The sequence below is a fragment of the Microcaecilia unicolor genome, chromosome 2 (genome assembly GCF_901765095.1).
Source record: "Microcaecilia unicolor chromosome 2, aMicUni1.1, whole genome shotgun sequence".
Lineage (NCBI taxonomy): Eukaryota > Metazoa > Chordata > Amphibia > Gymnophiona > Siphonopidae > Microcaecilia > Microcaecilia unicolor.
This window is the reverse complement of record NC_044032.1, coordinates 50,229,505-50,251,296: the sequence shown is the minus strand read 5'-3', so window position 1 is coordinate 50,251,296 and position 21,792 is coordinate 50,229,505. Positions and strand designations below refer to the sequence as shown.

At 42.4% G+C, this 21,792-nt stretch overlaps 1 protein-coding gene across 1 annotated transcript; it reads left to right on the top strand.

The window, feature by feature from the left end:
• Window positions 1–16: 16 nt before the first annotated feature.
• On the top strand, window positions 17–14,542 carry C2H18orf32 (chromosome 2 C18orf32 homolog). Its single transcript, XM_030192933.1, has 3 exons — window positions 17–120; window positions 3,700–3,905; window positions 14,191–14,542. The coding sequence occupies exons 2-3, from the start codon at window positions 3,726–3,728 to the stop codon at window positions 14,263–14,265; spliced, it is 255 nt and encodes an 84-aa protein (XP_030048793.1). The 5' UTR covers window positions 17–120; window positions 3,700–3,725; the 3' UTR covers window positions 14,266–14,542.
• Window positions 14,543–21,792: the final 7,250 nt, after the last annotated feature.

The window sequence follows — 21,792 nt, the reverse complement described above, 5'->3', positions numbered from 1 at the left end:
AGAGACTTCCGGAGGTTGCCTGGTAATACGTAGTGTAGAAGAGGGCAAGCCGGCAGCTAGGAAGTTCTTCGCACGACGCAACTGGAATATAGGCTGAAAAGAAGATAGATAGAGAAAGAGGTGAGCGTTAGTGGGGATATCTCACTGTTATGGTGAAAAAGAAATATCCTGCCTTCTATTTTATAGTCTGGGATGACACCAGTATCACTGACTAATACAGTGGTTATACCAAATACAAAGTATATAACCATTCAAAACCCATTCATACACTGTTTCAAATTACAATCTTTATTACAAAATCACGTTCTTACAATTATTGAGACATTGGGGCTCATTTTCAAAGCACTTAGCCATACAAAGTTCCATAGTAACCTATGTAACTTTCAAAGTTACATAGGTTACTTAGAGGCATATTTTCAAAGCACTTTGGGAGGCTAAGTTCCATAGGTTTCTATGGAACTTTGTAAGGCTAAGTGCTTTGAAAATACACCACAATATTTCATAACACCATCTCACCCCCCCCCCCTATTTTTTTAAGCATATACAAATAGTTCACGTGTCTAAAAGTTCTTCTCAAATACTTATTGACTGATATCGGGAAAGCTGTTATATGCTCAATAGTTCCAGATCCTTTATATGTTCCAAATCTTCCAAGGTTTCAGCAAACCCCGCACATCCAGTTAGAAGCTGGAGTAATTCTTTTAGAAGAACCAGGAAGGGAGTCTCTTTTGACTGGTAATTACCGTCCTATATCTTTGTTAAAGTATTGGCTAATAGGTTAACATCAGTAGTTGGTCATTTAATTGCTCCTGAACAAAATGGTTTTGTGCCTAATAGATATGGATCAGACAATTCTAGAGTTTTTAGTCATATGTTACACCTGACTAAACAACTTGACATTCCAACTTGTGTAATTTCTTTAGACCCTGAAAAGGCATTTGATTATGTTGAATGGCCATTTTTATTTCAAGTTTTGAAATGGTTTAACTTTGGTAGCCATTGCTTTGTATTCATCACCGACTGCTAAACTTTGATAAATTCTTCACTTTCAGACTTGTTTCTACATCTTCAAATTTGTGCTGGTCTTGTAATGGAGATATAGGTACAAACTGGTTTCTTTTTGCTTTTCGTGGGCTATGATATGTATGCCTTTTAAATATGAAAAAATACTAGCTGAACGTACTGATTCTTTACCGGTATTTCATAAAACGTGGGAACAAGTAGCCAAATTTTGTCAAACTTCAGCTGTGAATTAAACTCCTTGATAAGTAAACCTGCCTGTTTTGTTCTTCTTTAACCGTCTGTAATGGCATTCTATATTTAAGGATATTGCATTGTATAGAACTTTTTATGACACCCTGGTTAGGACTGTGTTTCTTTTGTTTGTATATTTTTTGAAAACTTAATAAATACACTTGAACTTAAAAAAAAAAAAACAACATAGAATCCAATTTACATCCCGATAATCACTGAAGAAGAACAGCACATCGTTGGGGGATCATGGAGTATCAGATATCATCTTCATCCACCCAGCATTTAATATAAAAATACTTCTGATCCCACAAATCTTTTGGTATAAACATTGTATTAGTCAGTGATATTGGTGACATTAATGTATTGTGACTAATTATTGAAAGTGTAACCCCTTGTTTGGAATTGAGGATAGTCTGGGATGAGAGACCTTGTTGCCCTGGGATTATGCGAAGAACTAGATTTTATGGGACCAGATATCCCTGTCATTCCTGAATAGATTATATCCCGGTATAACCGTATCCCTATCATGGTTCCGTGTGATTGCTATTAAATCCAAGTCCGCATCTTCCCCATTTCAGCTTCTATTTCATGGATTTTACATTTCCCATAGTATATATTCCCATAGTGTATTTTATTCCTATGGGCCCTGCTGCAGATAACTTGAGCTAAGCTTTAGTAAAAGACCCCTGTAGTTTTCTAGATCTTGCCCTTTCTTTCCGTTTAAGTACAAGGGTTTTAATGTTTATGTTTTAAGAATTAGGTAAACATAAAACAAGTATAGCACTTGAAAATAAAATGCAACAGAAGACTAATAAAGAACAAATATAAGGAATATACAAAACAAAAATAGTACTCAGTCTGGAAGCCGAGTACCTTTAATAGCATAAGAGTATCCAAAACTAAGCAAATTGTTTTAATGTTTTTTTCTTGAGTGAAGTAATGTGGTAGCCATGCTAGTCCACTTTTAAAGATAATTAATATAAATAAATCAAAAAATAGTATGTTTTGATTTATTTTTATAATTTTGTTTTCAGCTATTTCTACGTTATAAAAATTCTGCAGCCTATGGTAACCTGTTGCATGTTTAGGAGGATGAGACCGGTAGAAAACAGATCTTGAATTTCAGTTGGCTTCTGAAATTAATGGAGGTTTTATCTTGGTATTTGGATTGTATATCTATATACGGTGCAAATACATCAGCTTAGCACTTGATTCATATTTTCAGTAAACATGCAGGTGACCGCTGGTTAGTGTAAAGTATTGGCACCTGGTCTGGGTATTCCAAGAAGTACCAAGTACCCAGGTGGCATACACAGCCAGCTCTGCATCTTGATTTTGGTAATCAGGTACTGAAGTAGAACCCAGTTTTTTTTTGTTTGTTTTTTTAGCTTAGCCATCCTTTACTCTTCTGAGGTACCATCTGCTCCATGCCATAGAGGATGATATGGGTCATAAATATTTTGTTTGTACCCTGGTCAAACCCCAACTATTTCAACAGTCGTTTCATGTGTTTTCTTCTCTTGCTGCCGTCTTTATTTTTAATTGCTGTCTCCCTAAACTATATAGTAAACTGCCCTGCTACATACTAATGTCAGGACTGTGTAAATAAATAAAAATGCTGATGCTGTGTTTCAGCTCATTGTGTAAATGTGTTTGGAAGTGAATGAAACAGAATTGTAGGTTTTCTAACTATGAACGCTATAAGGATACCTTTTAGTATGATACATAGGGGCGTTTTTACTAAGCTGCAGCAAAAAGTGGCTTTAGCGCACCCTTATGTGGGTCTTTCCCGCATGCTAAAGCCATTTTTACTGCAGGGGTGACATGGCTGAGCTTCAGATTTTTCCATTACTGGTCACATGCTAATTTCCCCATTAACATTGGCTATTGGCACCTATTTTGTAGATGGTAGGGACTCAAGTGCTAAACCTGCACTGATCAGTTAGCGCGTGGCAATGCTGACATGCTAACTGATTTGCATAGACAAGCCACACTCAGCCCCCAGCCATGCCCCCTGCGCCAGAAAATAAATTTTACTTTTTTAGCGTGTGGGTAGCACAAACACATGGCAAAGTTACCGTGAGATGCCTCATGCCTTGCGGTATGCCATTTTTTGCTGCGGTAAGCACTACCACAGCTTAATAAAAGGGCCTCATAGTGAGAAGAGATGGAGTTGGGGTTTACACTTGTTTTCAAAAGTGTGTGTGTGTGTGTTTTATTTTCTCAGAAAATCTACCTGCATAAACTAACAGATGTAGTAGATGTTTGAGTAGTTTTCGTTAGAATTTCAAAAGTGAAATTGTGCACATTTCAAAGTCTGCAGTTAAAATATACCTCTGGACTTTGCACCAGTGTGGGTAGTTATCTCCTACAAGAACATCTACTATATCAGACCAAATAGTATCTCCTAAATTTTGAATGCATTTTGTCTTCTTGTAAGTGCAGACTTCATCGCTTCTAGTCCTGCCATCATGGTGTGCATTCCATGTATCGTCATTCCAGTTGTGCTTTGGGTCTATAAGAAATTCTTGGAGCCATATCTCTACCCATTCATCGCTCCAATAATCAACCGCATTTGGCCCAAGAAAGCTGTTCAAAATGTTCAGCAGACTCACAAACAAGGCAAAGGGGACTGCAATGGAACTTACAAGGTATGGATATTTTTATCTAGGTGGACAAAAAAATGCTTGAATGTTTGAAGACTTTATGGGTAAAATGTTCAGACTGGTAGCTAAGATTTGCAGTTTTCTGCTATAATTATTAGTATAAACTGTAGGTATTATTAGGGACTGGTTTCCTACAAATTCTATACATATAAATATAGAAACACAGTCACAAGTATGTAAGCATAAGAGTATCCTCCAGAAAGGATACTCTTATGCTTACATACTTATAATTATTAGTATGACATGGAAGATTTGCTCAGAAACTGTTCAAGTAGAAAATGTAAAACAGCCTGGATTATGACTGCAGATGGTAGACCAGTACCACAAACATATGGATTGTAACTACTTTTCCTGCCCCAATAGACTTCTGGTGCTGATCATTGCAAAATTAAACCAACAGTATAAGATGGAGAAAAGTGTGAAATGGAGGTTTAGAAAAACCAGAAAATTGGAACGGTAAAAAAAAAAAATCATACTAACGTAGATGGTAAACATACACAAGTTTTGGTAATGCATAAACCTAAACAGAAGTGAGGGTACGAGAGATATGGGGAGAGGAACCATTACAACCATCTCAAATGTTTTAGCAAACAACCAGGCTTTAGCAGAGGCTTTAAATCTCATAAAGGAAGCATGGGTATGAAGATCTACTAGAAGGGAATTCCAAATGACAGGAGCCTGACAATTAAACGCTGTACTTCAGGAAATATCTAGTTTGATCTTAGCCAGAGAAGGGTTCATCTGGAGATTGGTATTGGAGGATCTGAGAGTGCAAGAAGGATGGAAGGAGATTAAACAAGAGGTCAGATAGAGGGGAACCTGTGTAATAGACATAATGAGTGAGGACTCATACTGTGAATGGGCAACCAGTGCTGCCCAGTTGAAAGTGGGGAGACTGTGGGGCTCATTTTCAAAGCTCTTAGGGGCTCTTTTACTAAGCCACGGTAAAAAGTGGAGGCACGTGTGTTAGGTGCGTGCCAGGCCAGTATTTACTGCATCTGCAAAAAAGTTTTTTTTTTCCTTTAATGTGACGGGAAAAGGACATGCAGTAAAACTGAAACCAGCGCACTTCTAAAACCGGCCTAAGCCCTTAACACCATCCGTTGATCTAGCAGTAAGGGCTCACGCGCTACATGCGTGGCGACCGATCAGCACGCGTGGGAGGAAATAATTCATCCAGGCGTTATGGGCATATGCTAAATCTGAAATTACTGCCGGGGGGGGGGGGGGGCATCCTCACCTCTGACTGCTGGTTTTACGCACAGTCATGAGGTTTGGAGTTTCTCCTTTGATCACTGTGCAACGCTGGCCAGAAAGGCATTGGCAGTAGTCTAGTAGATCAAGTACTAAAGCATGGACAAGTGTCTTCAAAGTCCAAACATCAAGAAACAGTTTTAAGGAGTAAATCTTCTAAAAGGAACATTGAACTATAGAAATGTGAGGAGCAAAAAAATATTTCCTTGGTGTCCTAAACTACACCACTTGGAACATGTGGGTGTTGTATCCACCCACCAGTGGATAGAAATGGAGAAAAAAAAATAGTTCTCTGTGATTTACCCCTTAAGGGTACCGTGAAGGCCCAAATACTAGTATTTTTCTGTCTCCAGCGGATGATGATGGTTCACCATGCATGTCCTGGATTGGTCATGCTACATGGGCATTCTGTTTAAGTTTCCTTCTGACATAAGAAGAAAAAGCAGAAGGAAAGGAAACTTGATAATGCTGAGTCCCTTCCCTCTAACTCCTCCTCAGTGGAGACTCTTTGGCATTGAGATACTTCTAAGCAACGACAGTGGTCGGAGGCCTGCAGCATTGCTATTTACAGCAGCTAAGGCATATGGATGTCGGTTACAGACTCACATATGAGCTGTCTGAGCATTGTGGAAACAGCAGTTGAGGCGCAGGATTTTCTGCACGGAAACCGGATTAGAAACAACTGACCTATTCAAGGCAGACACAAAGGTGTCAGGTCAACCCTATTCTTTGTACAGATTTAAGCCAATTTACTTGAATATGTAGGGCGCTGACTCTGGGACCAACGTCTGATTTAAACAAGTTCTAGCCAGTTTAGCAATCACATTATTCAACATCTAATGTGTGGATTTTACCGTTCGGGGTCAGAGGAAAGGCAAGTAAGCTGCAGGACAAAGGTGGAGCCAGCACCAGAGCACTGCAAGGGAAAGAAGATAGGGGAACAGTGGCGTCAGCAAATACTTTAGGGGAAGGAAAGAGTACACCAGCCCTAGCACATGCACAGAACAGGGACACTTACCAAGAGACTGTTCTGTGCATGTGCTAGGCGCTGTCCCTACCGAGCTGCTCGCTGAAATTGTGCGCACCTCATTTGCATGTGATTTCCTTTGAGCTTTGCTCACAATTTCCAAATCGGTAAGTTCTACTGAGGATCTAAATGCATACTGTTTTTATCAGGGAGTTTTGTGCATCAGGCCCTTGGTTGTAAAGTTGGATAAGGTGGTGTACATTTGATCTCTGAGGTAAGACTGTTAATAGCGTTCCTTATGGCTGCAGGAGGCTTTTGCCTGCCAAGCTGATGGTGATTCCGGTTCTCTCACTTTATTGTTCTACCAGTTTGGTTATTGGAAGAATCCAGTGCAGCAATGGGCTGCATGTGCCTCGTGCTCTGTTTTTATTTGCATCAGACTGTTTCTGCTGCAGTGAGAGCTATACATTGGTCTGGGTTTCTCACTCTTCAGAGGAGACCTTAAGTCAGTCCTGCTGTTCTGTCTTCTGTTACAAAAGTATGGTAATAGCAGATATTTTGCATTTCTGTTTTATGGCCAACATTTTCTTGGTTCAGGACCTTCTGAGATGGTCTTTCACGCAAGTTCTTTCCTGGGTTTCTTTAATGAATTTCTTGAATTCTTTCAGTTATTTTGCAAGAGTATCCCTTGAGGGGACAGTTTCCTACCTTATGATGATTATAAAATAAATAGACACAGAGCTGCCTAAGTAAGAAACATTTTGCATATGATACTAGAGTTGATAAAACTTCTGCATTTCTGATATGGTTCAGCCTTTTAGTAATGCCTGCCTATGTGATTCACAATTACAAATGGAAATATGGTTTTTCTGAATTTTCTTTTTGTCTGCTGTAGCTGTCTGAGGAAAAATAAAAAGGGCAATTGCACATGTTAACACAGTTCTGAAAGCTGACTTTTATTCTCTTCTACTCTAATACTTTTGACAGTAGCTGTGCAAGGGCCCTTTTTACTAATGTGCCTGTTAGTGGGTCTTTTACTAAGTCGCGGTAGCGTTTTTAGCTCGCTGTAGAAATCAGCTGGTGGTAAACACCGACATGCCCTCAGAAATATAATGAGCGTCTCGGCGTTTTATAAAGGGGGGTCCGCTTATTCCTCTTGGGTGGAGCCGGCAAGCCTGCGGGTTCCCAGGGTTCCTGGACAGAATACTGCTGATACTGGGACTCAGGGCCAATGTATTTTATTGTCAAGGCAATTTCATACCAAAAATCCTAATTAATTCTTCATAACAAAAGGTACAGCCCTCTTAATAAAGTCTTCAAAAGAAAAAGGTACAGTCCTCATAAGATAATCTTCAAAAGATAAAAAGGTACAGTCCAGGTCCCAGAATCCCTCAGCAAACGCTCGGCTCATCAAGACCTCAGGTCCTGTATTAGGGCATTAGCTTTCCCTTCCCCCCTCCTTCAGAAGGGTTTAGTAAGAGTTCGGCACACTTCCAATATAGCACAACAGTTCAGAACAAATCTTCATGGGCAGTCTTTGCACATCACACCAATACCACAAATCACCTGCCTTTTCACAGCACAGAGGGAACCCAGTAAGGAGCAGGGTTGGCAGTTTCTCCCACCTCTCAGCACCACGCCCGATGTGGCCTCCTCCACTGCCTTCAAGTGCTGGGCAGGGCAACCTTTGAATTCTCCCACTCCATGGTAGCTGGCTCCTCTCCCTTAGGCAGCTCTAGTGGCAGGCTGCTTCCTTCCTCCACATACTCCATGGAATCTCTCTCTCCCTTCGTCTCTCCTTTCCCCTGGTGACTGAGAGCCTCCAGGAAATCTGCTCGCCCCTTCTCACAGCTGGGGGGAATTATATACTGACAAGCCGTAAAGCCCGTTACAATGGGCAAAATTTCTGTTGTTCTCCTCCTGGCTCTCTTCTCTCCAGGTCCCTTCCCCTCCATGGGTATCATTTCTTCCCTTCCCGATCACAGTCTCCTCCTGTTTTCTTCTCTTTACTTCCCCTCCATGGGTACCATTTCTCCCCTGCCATCCATGGGCACCATTTCTCCCTTCCACTCCATGACCACAGTCTCCCTTGTGTTTTTCATCTCCTATTTCCAGCATCTGTCCCTCTCAAACATCTCTCTCTCTCTGCCCTCCATCTATCAGCAATTTTTCCTGCTCTCCTGAATCCCTGCCCCTCCCCGTGGTCCCCTTTCTCTCTCTCTGTTCACTCCTGAACCCTCACTCCTCCCCCCCCCCCCCCCCCCCCCACAGTCCACGTTCTCTCTCTCTTCTTATACCTGCTCCTCTCAGCCCTCTGACTTCATCTTTAGTGCTGCAGCCTGCAGACATGCTGAAAGGAACAGCATGCCTTCATAGCTGCAGAGCTAAAGGCAAAAATTGGAGGGCTGACAGGAGCAAGTGTAAGGCAAGAGAACCACTGCTGCTGCCTTCAGCCTCTCCACTCTTGCACCGGACCCAGTCGTTAGTTCTGGGAGTGGGAAGCTGTTCCACTGTAAGCACCGGGGGGGGGGGGGGGGGAATAAAAAAACCTAAGCCACTGCCACCCCCGTACATCGGTGAGAGGAAAGCAGCAGGCTGCACACATTTGCCAACTGCAACCTGGGAGAAGAGAACTGTGCAAAGCCGCAGCTGTTCCCCCTGCACGCCCCCGGAGCTTCAATGTCCCTACCTTTCAGTAACAAAAAATGTGACTCCATCTGACCACGCTGTTTCGGGAAGGGGAGGGGGGTGCTGCTAATGTGTGTGTGTGTGGGGGGGGGATTTGGCTTTCTCCGCCACGCCGCCTTTCTTGTTCGCCGAGTTCTTCGCTCGTTCGGCGAAAACCAACGAACGACTACCGGCTGTCAGGAGAGGCTAGTCTGTGCGATGGCTGAGTCCCCGCCCAGGATGCATGGCACGTAGGAAGAGATTTGTGACGTGACGCGCATTTGCAGCACGTCGGTCACTCTTCATTTATATAGTAAGATGGTGAAGCCAGGGAAACTGAGCTTCATCCTTCCCTCGCCCTCTAGTGGGGAAGGGAGTAATAGTCTCACCCTGCCTTGCCCAAAGGCATCCACAACAAAAAAAATGTTCCATTCAATGTGGAAACTCAAACACTTGAAACAACTTTTCCCAAGGGAAACATTTCACAACCTGATACAATCAATGGTACTAAGCCACGTAGATTACTGCAATGGAATTTATGCGGGATGCAAAGAACAAACCTTAAAGAAACTTCAGACCGCACAAAACACGGCAGCTAGGCTTATATTTGGAAAAACGTGATTTGAAACCGCAAAACCCCTCCGCGAAACGCTACACTGGCTCCCAATCAAAGAACGCATTGCTTTCAAAATCTGCATCGTGGTTCACAAAATCATCTATGGCGAAGCCCCGGGATACATGACAGACTTGATCGACCTACCAACCAGAAACTCATCCGAATCAACACGTACATTTCTAAATCTGCACTACCCAAGCTGCAAAGGACTTAAATACAAATCAACCTACGCATCCAGTTTCTCCTGCATAAGCACGCAACTGTGGAATGCACTACCAAAAGCCTTGAAAATGACGTACGACCACCTAAACTTCCGGAAATCACTAAAAACCAACCTGTTTAAAAAAGCATACCCTACCGATCCAACTTAAATACCTGATCTCTGCAACACAACAAAACTAAAGTACGTATGAACATAACTCAACTCACTTCACTGGCTTCCGATCAGATACCGCATTCAATTCAAGCTTCTCCTTCTTACCTACAAATGCACTCAGTCTGCTGCCCCTCACTATCTTTCTACCCTCATCTCCCCTTACGTTCCCGCCCGTAACCTCCGTTCACAGGATAAATCCCTCCTCTCAGTACCCTTCTCCACCACCGCCAACTCCAGGCTCCGCTCATTCTGCCTCGCCTCACCCTATGCTTGGAACCACCTTCCTGAGCCCTTACGCCAAGCCCCCTCCCTGCCCGTCTTCAAGTCTTTGCTTAAAGCCCACCTCTTCAATGCTGCGTTCGGCACCTAACCCTTACCGTTCAGTGAATCCAGACTGCCCCAATTTGACTGCCCCTATCGGACCGACCGTTCACTTGTCTATTAGATTGTTAAGCTCTTTGAGCAGGGACTGTCTCTCTTTGTTAAATTGTACAGCGCTGCGTAACCCTAGTAGCGCTCTAGAAATGTTAAGTAGTAGTAGTAGTATTTGAGATTCTACATGGAATGTTGCTATTCCAACATTCCATGTAGAAGTCGGCCCTTGCAGATCACCAATGTGGCCGCACAGGCTTCTGCTTCTGTGAGTCTGACGTCCTGCACGTATGTGCAGGACGTCAGACTCACAGAAACAGAAGCCTGCGCAGCCTTCTACATGGAATGGAATGTTGCTAGTGGAATAGCAACATTCCATGTAGAATCTCCAATAGTAGCAACATTCCATGTAGAATCTCCAATAGTAGCAACATTCCATATAGAATCTCCAATAGTAGCAACATTCCATGTAGAATCTCCAATAGTATCTATTTTACTTTTGTTACATTTGTACCTTGCACTTTCCCACTCATGGCAGGCTCAATGCGGCTTACATGGGGCAATGGAGGGTTAAGTGACTTGCCCAGACTCACAAGGAGCTGCCTGTGCCGGGAATCGAACTCAGTTCCTCAGTTCCCCAGGACCAAAGTCCACCACCCTACCCATTAGGCCACTCCTCCACTGTTGCTACTATTTACCATTCAGTGAATCCAGACTGCCCCAATTTGACTGCCCCTATCGGACCGACCGTTCACTTGTCTATTAGATTGTAAGCTCTTTGAGCAGGGACTGTCTCTCTTTGTTAAATTGTACAGCGCTGCGTAACCCTAGTAGCGCTCTAGAAATGTTAAGTAGTAGTAGTAGTAACTCTACCATTGCACAATTCCTTAATATGGCAATGCTACATGAACTTTATCTTATCACAACATCACATTGCGTTTGTTCACACCGGAGTCTGCAAAACGCCTCTCCGGTATTATGTAAGCCACATTGAGCCTGCAAATAGTTGGGAAAATGTGGGATACAAATGTAACAAATAAATAAATACTGTCTTTTTCATACCCTGAACCAAAGTGTAGGGAATGGTTCATAATATACACCTTCTAGGTACATACTTGTACTGTTCTTGCACAATTTTCCTTTCATGGATATGGCATCTTGCGAGTGGTTCTACTGATCTTCTTAATCCCTCATTCTGTTCTGAAAAGCCTGGATATTCCTTCAATATTTCTGGAAATCCGTCTGCCACTGTAGGATTTCTATCCCTTCGGGGTGTTTCCTGCTTCAGCACTGATAGTCTCTGAAGGGTTCAGAGCTTCTTCAACATCATTCTTGCAGTTGGTCTGAAGAAGTTCCTCTTTTATTTTATTATTTTTACATTCCCGCATTATAGGTCTTCTCTGTAGTTGGTAGCCATGGTCGGGGAGGTTATTTTCAAGGAGATTATCCTTCTTTTTCAAATGCAACGGTGTAACTACTAGTTCACATTATTTCCCTGTTCTCTGGAACTGTCTACTTCTTTGGCTCTGGAAGTGGTTGTCCAGACGGACTTTGCTGGTCCCTCTGATATTTAGAAGTGCTTTGCTACATCCCACATGTTCTGGGCTGGTCTAGTAAGGATTCTAGGGAAGAGAAAATTACATCTTACCTGCTGATTTTATTTCCTTTAGTCCTTACCTGACTAGTCCAGAAACCGACCCTGGCACATCTCTGCTTTTTCCTATTTTTCAGGAATATTCCCCTGCTAGGTCATGGGAGTTCTGCTTTCTTCTACCAGTTACCTTCTACAATGATTTATTTCAGATGTTCTGGATTTACTATGTTCTCAAAGAAAGAAGAAAATCAAGATGATCCCACACAACACTTACTCAGAAGAGAAACAGTGGGAAGGACCCAACAGGTGAACCAGGATTTCATCAAGTATGCTGAGGATTAATAATTGTAGTGGGACACGGGACTCAACACGGGCTGTGTTTCAGCATCAATGCCTTCATCAGGAGTCCTAGTTAAGATGTCTTTATGTTAGCAGGATTAAAAAAGAAGGTCTAACAAATAAGTTGTTATCAAATAAACCACTCGGAGTAGTCATTGGCACAAAGACACCTCTTTCCCGAGCTGCAGCATCAAAGAAAGTGAAACCATGTTCTCTTCATCCAGCAGGTGGTGGTCTACATTTCTTCATGGTAATATCTGAGTTTTGCTCTATTTCCTTCACCAAACTGTGCAGCTACAATTATATCACTATAATATGTTGCCATCAACTGTTAGGTTGGCCTTCTCCAGGTGTTCACGTGTAATTCGCTGATTTTGTTCCATTGCATATCATTATTATTTATTTGAATTTTGCTCACACCTTTTTCAGTAGTATCTCAGGTGAGTTACATTCAGGTACACTGAGTATTTCCCTGTCCCAGGAGGGCTCACAATTTAAGTTTGTACCAATGGAGGGTTAAGTGACTTGCCCAAATGGTTAGACCGGTGCTCTAACCATTAGGCCACTCCTCCACTCCTTAACATGCCCTCTTTCTTTGGAATACCTCAAGCTTCTGTTTCTCTTCAGGAACACAAACTGCAGCCTCTCTAAGGTTTCTCTGCATTTTTAGAGAGGAGCAGCATATGTATTTCATCCACAAGGAGTCACAGATTGCTTATGATAGTTAATCAGAATGGATTGTGAATTGCTTTGTCAGTTGAAATATTAATATCTGTGCCTTCACAGTGCCCTTAAGGGGGCAAATCACAATGAGCTATTTTATTTCTCCGACTCCATCCACTCTTGGGTGGACACAAGAACTAAAAGAGAGAAAATTAACAGGTAAAGAATTTTTCCATCAAAAATGATACCCAGAGATTGAAGAAGTTCCTTAAGAAGTATTTATTTATTTATGGTTCATTTATACCCCACATTTTCCCACAAATGCAGGCACAATGTGGCTTACATGAATTACAAAAGTAGAGAAGTACAACACATGAATTTTACAGCAGAATAAGGAGAGAACACTAACAACCATTAGGGTGACTAAACAGCAGAATTACTAATGGAGTAAGTTTTTTCAAAAAGTCTTCGGGCTGGAGTAGTGAAAAGTAGAGGCAAAAAGAAGCTTGTATTTGACACCCCGGCAAGACGGATAATGAAGTTGGAGATAGGTGCGGGCTGTGTTGATGGCATTTCTAGGTGGGAGGTCTATTAAAGGAATCATGTATTCCGGAGCTAGACCGTAAATAATTTTATGCGTTAAGGTGCAGAGCTTGAAAACGATTCGCTGTCTTACTGGGAGCCAGTGTAGATTGAGACGTAGAGGCTGTGCGGGAACCATGCGCAATTTGCCCAGGATGAGTCTTGCAGCAGTGTTCTGGGCAGTCTGGAACTTTCTCAGTAGTTGCTCCTGGTGGCTCGCGTAAATCCCGCTGCAGTAGTCAAGGTGAGATAGAATTAACCAGTGAACGAGTATGCGGAAGAGCTCTCTGGTGAGACAAAACCTAATGCACAGCAGTCTCCACATTGCGTAGAACATCCACTTGGTGACCACTCGCACTTGCAAATCCAGTTGCAGGTAAGGGTCCAGCTCAACACCTAGAAGTTTTAGGCTCTTTGTATTGCTCATACATGGTTGGAAAGGTTTGTTATTTCAACTTTTTAGAGCCAAAGGGTCTGACTTGGGGGGGGGGGGGGGGGGGGGGGAATCTAGGTAGAAATTCTGTCCAAGCTACTGTGCAAAATAGCTTGGAATAAGGGAGTCCAGGAATCATGGGCGAACAATAGGTGGATATTGTCAGCATGTAAGTATATACATTGATTTCCAAGTCTTGCATTAAAATTGCTAATGGAGATATAAATATATGAAGTAAAGTTGGAAATGGGGTGGAACCTTGGGGAGCCCTTCAAGAAAGAGGGTATGAAGCTGACATCACCTTCATTACACAGACTTGGAAAAAAAAACCATAGAAATAAGAGTGAAACCAAGCGGCTTTTTGGAATGGTATATTACTGTGATGTGTTTTTTGTTTCTTGTTTCAGCCTGAAAGCATGGGAACAAACTTCGGGAGAGATACAAATGGACCAACGGAAGTTCCAGACAAAAAGACTGATTAAGTGGCTCTGTCCAAGAACAGCTTAATAGACTGCTCCCTTTACTACAAATAGCGCTATTCTGACAATGAAACCACACAATTACATTACAGGCTTCCATCTGATAATAGGAGTTCAGCAATTTTCTATTTCAAATGTTAGCGTATATGAAGAATCTTATTTATTCTAAAGTTCTGTCCCATTCCTTGTTCTGTTTCTCTATTGTAAATTCTCAGAAACTAACATAATTATCTTTAAATGAACTTGGTTGGTGAAATAAATACAAATTTACAGTATCTAGAATGTGTGCTGCTAAATAAATATTCTGATAATTTATGCTGTGGTTTACTAAGCAGTGCTTGTGGCTGTTCATGCGCTAGTGCTGACACGGCCCATTCACTTTGGGCTGTGTCGGCACTAGCGCATGGACAGCCAGTAGCGTTGCTTCGTAAACAGACCCCTTAGTTTTCAGTATCACAGTTAAAATCTGGGCATCCAAAGTTTGATTCACCCAAATTCAGGTGTAGTGAATAAAGTGACCTGCGATTATGGGGGGAGAAAACAGCTTGGGCTTAGATATAGCCATGTGAAGGGACATGGCTTTGATTCCTGGCTCAGGTCTTCCAAAGCTGGAGGTGCAACAGAGGTAGAAAGTCAGTCATGACACAGTGGTGACACCCAGGATGAAATGTAGAGCCCATGATCTTACGATTCCGTAAATGTGTCTGTAACAATGAACCTTATCCTACCATACATCACACTGTATTTGTTCCTTACTGGACTGGGCAAACGCCTTTACGGTACCATGTAAGCCACATTGAGCCTACAAAGAGGTGGGAAAATGTGGGGTACAAATGCAACAAATCCTATATAATAAAATGCGTCTCCAACATTCTGAAGCTGACTGCATGGCTGAGGCATTCCTGCTCTCTGTATCCATCTCCTGAATTGACATCACGTACTTCCGGGTTCGTCACAAGCAGAAGTGACCAACCACACAAGGTTTCTCGGCTTCAGAATGTTGGAGGTGCATTCTATTAAATAGAATCAGTCAGTTCCTTGAAGCACAGCCAGAGCTCAGCGTCCTGCACAGTAATGCTCAGACACCAGAGAGAGGGGGGGGGGCTGACACCAGAGAGGGGGGGGGGAGGTATCTCTGTCACACACACACTCTCTCTCTCTCACAGTCAATGTCTTTCTCTCTCTCACTCTCACACAATGTGTCTCTCACACACTCTGAGGCATATTTTCAAAGCACTTAGCCTTCCAAAGTTCCATAGAAACCTATGGAACTTTGGAAGGCTAAGTGCTTTGAAAATATGCCTCTCTATGTCTCACACTGTATCACATTCACTATGTGTCACACAGTCACTCACACACTCTCTTGGTCTCATATACTCAGTCTCACAGAGAGTCTGTGTCCTCACACACACTCTCTCGCACACACTGTATCTGTGTGAAACACTCACACTGTGTCTCACATACGCACTTGCACACACTCTCATTCACACACAGACACACTCGCACCCAGACTCACTCACTCTCTCACACACACACTCGCACATTCACTCTCTCTCACACACACACTCGCACATTCACTCTCACACACACTCGCACATTCACTCTCTCTCACACACACACACACACACTCGCACATACACTCTCTCAAACATACACACTCCGAGGAAAACCTTGCTAGCGCCCGTTTCATTTGTGTCAGAAACGGGCCTTTTTTACTAGTAAATAAATTATTGCAAGAACCTGGAACGAATCCAGGACTGTGACTGCAGTGAGTGGGCTAAGTGAGCTGGGGAGAAAAAAGGTGCAAATCAAGATTGCAGAGCTTTTGCCCAAAAGAGGCTGGTCCCAAATGATAGGAATTTTTAGAAAAGTAATTGAGAATGAAATAAAATATCATAATGCCTTGTCCATTGGGTATGAGTCTGGTTGCTACATTTCAGAATATAGTGAAATTATAAAAGATGCAGAGAAGGTTCGCCAAAAATGATTAAGGGAATGGAGTGACTCCTGGGAGGAAAAGCCTGTTCTATGGCCACACCCCCTTTGGAGCTACATGTTATAAAACTTAGGTGTGCATGTTATAGAGTGGGGTGTAGGGCAGATCAGCATGTAATTCCTAATTACTAACAAGTGCTTGTAAACACCAATTACCGATTGTTAGCGCCAATTTAACCAATCACTTTGCATTCAGATCTGTGATCCATGCCCAAAATTGAGCACCTAACTTTCTGAGATCTATACAAAATCTGGGTGTTAGCTCTTTTCTTCCAAAATAGAGTTCAACTGTCATAAAATGACTTTTTTTTTTATATTGCAGTACAACCCAATAAAATGAGATCATATCAAAGGTTTCATAGGCCCTTCCCTTAGTATGACAGCCACAGGTGCAAACTCTTCACCAGGCACTTTGGGACTGTCCCTGCTCTTACACTATTCATTATCAGCCCTGTGTCAGTATACAAGAGTGTCACTCCCCCCTCCCTGAAACAGCCTAACAATACTGATGGTGATATTGTGTAACCTATAACACATTGTAAAGTGTTCACAAACCTTTCCTGATGAGAATCCTAAGACGTCCAGTTGTAATCCAAGGGATGCCCTACAGTTACTACTTGGTGGAGCAATAGACAATGCTCTTTGGATGCATTCCCAGAGTGCAGAAAAGGAATGCAGAGGGTTTATCTATTCTCACTTACAAATACAGTACCTAGAATTGGAGGGAAAAGGGCACTGCTATATTCATGTCATACTTAGGTTCCAACTCTCTGGTTAAAATACTGTTTAGCAACTGGTGACGTATTGGGCTAAAACATCTTGACATTCTGTGGGCAATTATCTTTGTAACTGGGTATCTATAACCCCAGTCTATTTACCTTCTTTTGTCCATGTGCTATGTCCAGTGGCACACCTGTAATGTGTTAGGGCTCTGCTGTTTTTGAGAAATGAGATGAAAATATTAATAAGGAAGTCTTACCTAAGAATAGCCATATTGAATTAGACTGATGCTCTGTCCTGTAGCCAATCCAGGTACCTGGCAGAATCCCAAAGAGTAGCAAGCTCCATGCTACAAATCCCAGGGATTAGTACTGGCTTTCCCATTGTCTATTTGAATAGCAGATTATGGACTTTTCTTCCAGGAACTTGTCCAAACCTTTTTTTTTAACTGCTCTTACCACATCCTCCAGCAATGAGTTCCAGAGCTTAACTATTCATTGAGTGAAAAATATTTTCTCCTATTTGTTTTAAACGTTTTGCTATGTAACTTTGTGGCCTGTCCCCAATAAGTAAAACAATCTATTCATGTCTATGTATTCCACTCCTGTCACGATTTTTTAGTCCTCTATCATGTCCCTCCTCGACCATTTCTTTCACCAAGCCGAAGAGCCCTGACCTCTTAAGCCTTTCCTCTGGGAATTCTTTTTATTTGTTTAATTTTAATTTTTATTTTTTTAGATTATTTAGGGCTAATTTTCTGATTCATCAAGTTGATGAGAGATTTAACTCCTTTCTCATTTCTGCAGAATACACATTCCTGAGGTATATGTTAGCTGTGGTGGTCCCTTCAATCAGCAGTTTGATCCATTTTCACTGACATTGTATTTAACATTCTTGTAATTATCTATTTGCTTCTTTTCCTTTCAACTTTTCCCAAATATTCTTCTCTTTCTTCAGTTTAGTTTTGTTACTAAATTCTGTTTTTGTTCTTTAGCCATTCATGTGTGTTGTTTTTGTGTAATCATTATTTTCCTTAACTTGGTATTTATGCTGATGCAAACTGGGTTATAATATAATCCATTGTCAGTTTTTCACATTCTTTATTTCTGCATTTGTTATCAACAATCAATATAAGTAATTTGATTTTTAATTGTGCTACTTGGTGATTGTCCATGTATGTCTTCAATCATTCGTGTTCAGGCTATGCATTAAGTTGTATAAACAGGTGTTCATAACAATTATAGCAATCATTCAGATGGACCCACAGTATCCTCATCCATCTGGCATTGACATCACCTGCAATGATAATTGTTAATGGATTTGTCAAATTTATTAGCCAGGTAGACTTGGAGAATTGCTGTCTCTTACTTCAGGGAGCAAGTAACAAATGAATTTCTCCATTAACTACCAGATACTTCTTAGTGACCTGAATTGGTTACTGCCTACGAGAGCATGATGGAACTTGATGTTGTGACCCTGCCTGATACTCTTTATGTTCTTATTCTCTTTTATGATTTTGTAGTTTGTCATAAAATTGTTTGACTTCTGCTTTTTTGGTATCTTCGTTCATTGTAAATATTGAACACTAGTAAAAGAGGCCCGTTTCCAACAGAAAGGAAACGGGCGTTAGCAAGGTTCCAGGGCCCCCTCCCTACCTCCATCCCTCCCTCCTCCGAGTTCCAGCCCCCCCCTACCTGCCTCCCTCCCTCTCTGAGTTCCAGGAACCCCTCCCCTTTGAGTTCCAGGACCGGCCCTCCCCTTCCGGTGGAGTTCCAGGCCCCCCTCCCTCCCTCTCTCGTCCCGTGCCCTCCGAGTTCCATGCACCCACTGTCGTCCGAGTTGCACAACCCCGCGCCTCCCTCCCTCTTTCTCTGTGGCCTCAGAGTGCAAGCAGGACGTGTGCAGCTGCTCCTCCCATTCATAAGTGCTGGACGTTCTTTAAAACTTTTTACCTCGTGGTCCATGGAGATGGTGGTGTGAACTCGTAGCGCCCGTGCTCGAGACGTGTCACGGTTTCCCAGGCAACACGGTGACATCACTGGAAGGCTTCCGACATTACGAACCGGGCTTCAACTTCCTGGCAGTCAGCTTCAGAACGTTGGAGGTGCAAATTATTATAGTAGATAAGACTGTCTAGCCCAGTATCCTGTTTCTAACAGTGGCCAATCCAGGTCACAAGTACCTAGGAGAAATCCAAATAGTAGCAACATTCCATGCTACCAATCCCAGGGCAAGCAGTGGCTTCCCCATGTCTGTCTCAATTACAGACTATGGACTTTTCCTCCAGGAACTTGTTCAAAACCATTTTTTTTAAACCAGATATGTTAACTGCTGTTATCCTCCAGCAGCAAGTTTGAGATTAACTATAAAAATATTTCCTCCTATTTGTTTTAAAAGTATTTCTATGTAACTTCATTGAGTGCCCCCTAGTCTTTAATCAAGGTGGCATGGAGTTTGTTTGTGGTGGTGGGGGGGAGGGAGAGACGAGCAACATGAGCTACAAGATATGTTATTTTAACACCAGTTATTTAATAAACTAAATCTCATTGCATAAAATGGGACCTTTGCTAAAACAGCTTGAGTTAATGGTAAACTCTAACCCATCTTAATTGTAGCCCACATTGATACTTTCCCTCTTGTGTGAAGCGTTTCAGTCACTGGTAACCAGAGCTGATATTGTGATGTAATAATGCCTCATTCCACAAGTGCCTAAGAGCCAGCCTCATCAGGGTGTCACAATGGATTGATTTTTCTATACCTGGCTTTCACTTTTATTGCAGTGATTTCAATTTCTAGAGACATTTTTTTTTTTCTTTAAGGGGGGAAGTTATTAATGTGGGTTACTGTTAAGGTGGGGTATTTTAAATAAAATAAAATGGGACCTGTTAAAATAGCATGTGGGAGTGGTAAAATAACACATCTTAATGGGTAGCCTGCATTGATAACAATCAAACTGTGCAGAGACTCCATCCCCCCACCTGTTTGAGTCAGAATGCCTGCTAATCCAGCTGGGAGACAAGGAACTAATGTCTACAGAGCACCTCGTAACACCACGTCATCTGTGCAAGAACCACTGAATCTGGTGCCTGAGGTAACCCTGAGCTACCCTAGGTTACTTATCAAGAGAGGCTTTAACCTACACATCAAAACGCCAGGCACCACTACTGCTGCCTTCCTTGATACAATGGCAGCTCTAGGATTCATTCAGGTGATCAAATCACCAACCCAACCTATGAAAAGGGCCATATGCTAGACTTGGTTGACATCTTCGAACACAAGGCTGGTGGCATAGAGATAACACCCCTATCATGGACAAATCATTTCCTAATCAAATTTTCTATTAAGGACTACATAAAACAGATGGGCCCAATCAAAGTTTGGAAGGAAATCCGAGACATGAGATCTGACTGTTGAAAACTTCCTAGAAGCCTTGTCCTACCCCCACCTGGATGAAAAGATGATGACTGTGTCAGAACAGGTTGATATCTGGAATACAGGCTTAGCAATGGCATTAAAAATAAAAAAAGGTCCTATGCTCCACAAACGTACATTCCCTGTGGTTCTCCCCAGAACGATGGATCCTTAAGTGTCAAGGATGCCAACTTGAAAGAAAATGGAGAAGATTTCACCTAGAGGAAGATAGGCTGAACTGTAAGGCAATGTACCAACAGGCCGTAACAACAGCCAAAAAACAATATTTTTCTCAACACATAGAATAACCTGTAAATACTATTCTAAAAAGCTGCTTAACTGCCTACTGCAAACTCCACAACAGAACCAGCCTTCCCAGTCGCAACTAACCAGCAATGATTTTTGCCACTTACTTTGCCAACAAAATTAAAGGTCTCCGTCAGGACCTACAGGCAGTCCCATCAAAGCTCCTACCAGCTAATGACGAGAACACTCCCTCTTCACTCTGCACTGCCATTTGGGACTCATTCAACCAGGTCACAGAGGAAGCTCTTGAAAATATCCTGAAAGGTCTATGGCCTACAACCTGCCCTTTTGATCCCTGCCCAGCAAAGATTGTACAACGAGTGAGCACAGGTCTCATTAAAGGGGCCACTAACACTGTTTAACTCCTCTCTTATGAGGAACGGCAACTGCCAACAACACTAAAAGTAGCTGTAATGCGCCCCCTACCGGAAAAGAACTCAATGGTTCAAGATAAGCTCGAAAACTACTGACCAGTCTCTCAACATTCCTTTCCTAGCAAAACTTATAGAAAGGACAGTCTGCAGTCAACTCACTGACTGGCTAATTGAAAGTAATTGGCTAGATACAAGTCAATCTGGCTTCAGACTTGGGTATGGAACAGAGACAGTTTTTGTGTCCCTTCTTGATAATCTGCACAGAAATATGATAGGGGATCTGCCTCAATACTAGTGTTGCTCGATTTCTTGGCAGCCTTTGACACCGTGGATCACAATTTCAGTTCAGAACACTGCCGCGAGACTCATCCTAAGAGAACGACGCTTTGCACATGCCGAACCCTTGCGTTTCAAATTACACTGGCTGCCTGTACAGGAGCGCATTGCCTTTAAGCTCTGCTCCTTGACCCATAAAATCATCTATGGGCTTGCCCCGGAGTATATGCACCCCTTGATCGACCTCCCGCCCAGGAACGCCAATCCTGCTGCTCGTTCTTACCTTCATCTGCACTTCCCAAACTGTAAGGGTGTCAAGTACAAGAAGATCTTCGCCTCGTCCTTCCGCTACTGGAGCCCTAAGCACTGGAATGCTCTTCCACAACACCTCAAAACTCAAGCGGACCACGCCCTCTTTAAGAAGTTGTTGAAGACATACTTCTTTGCC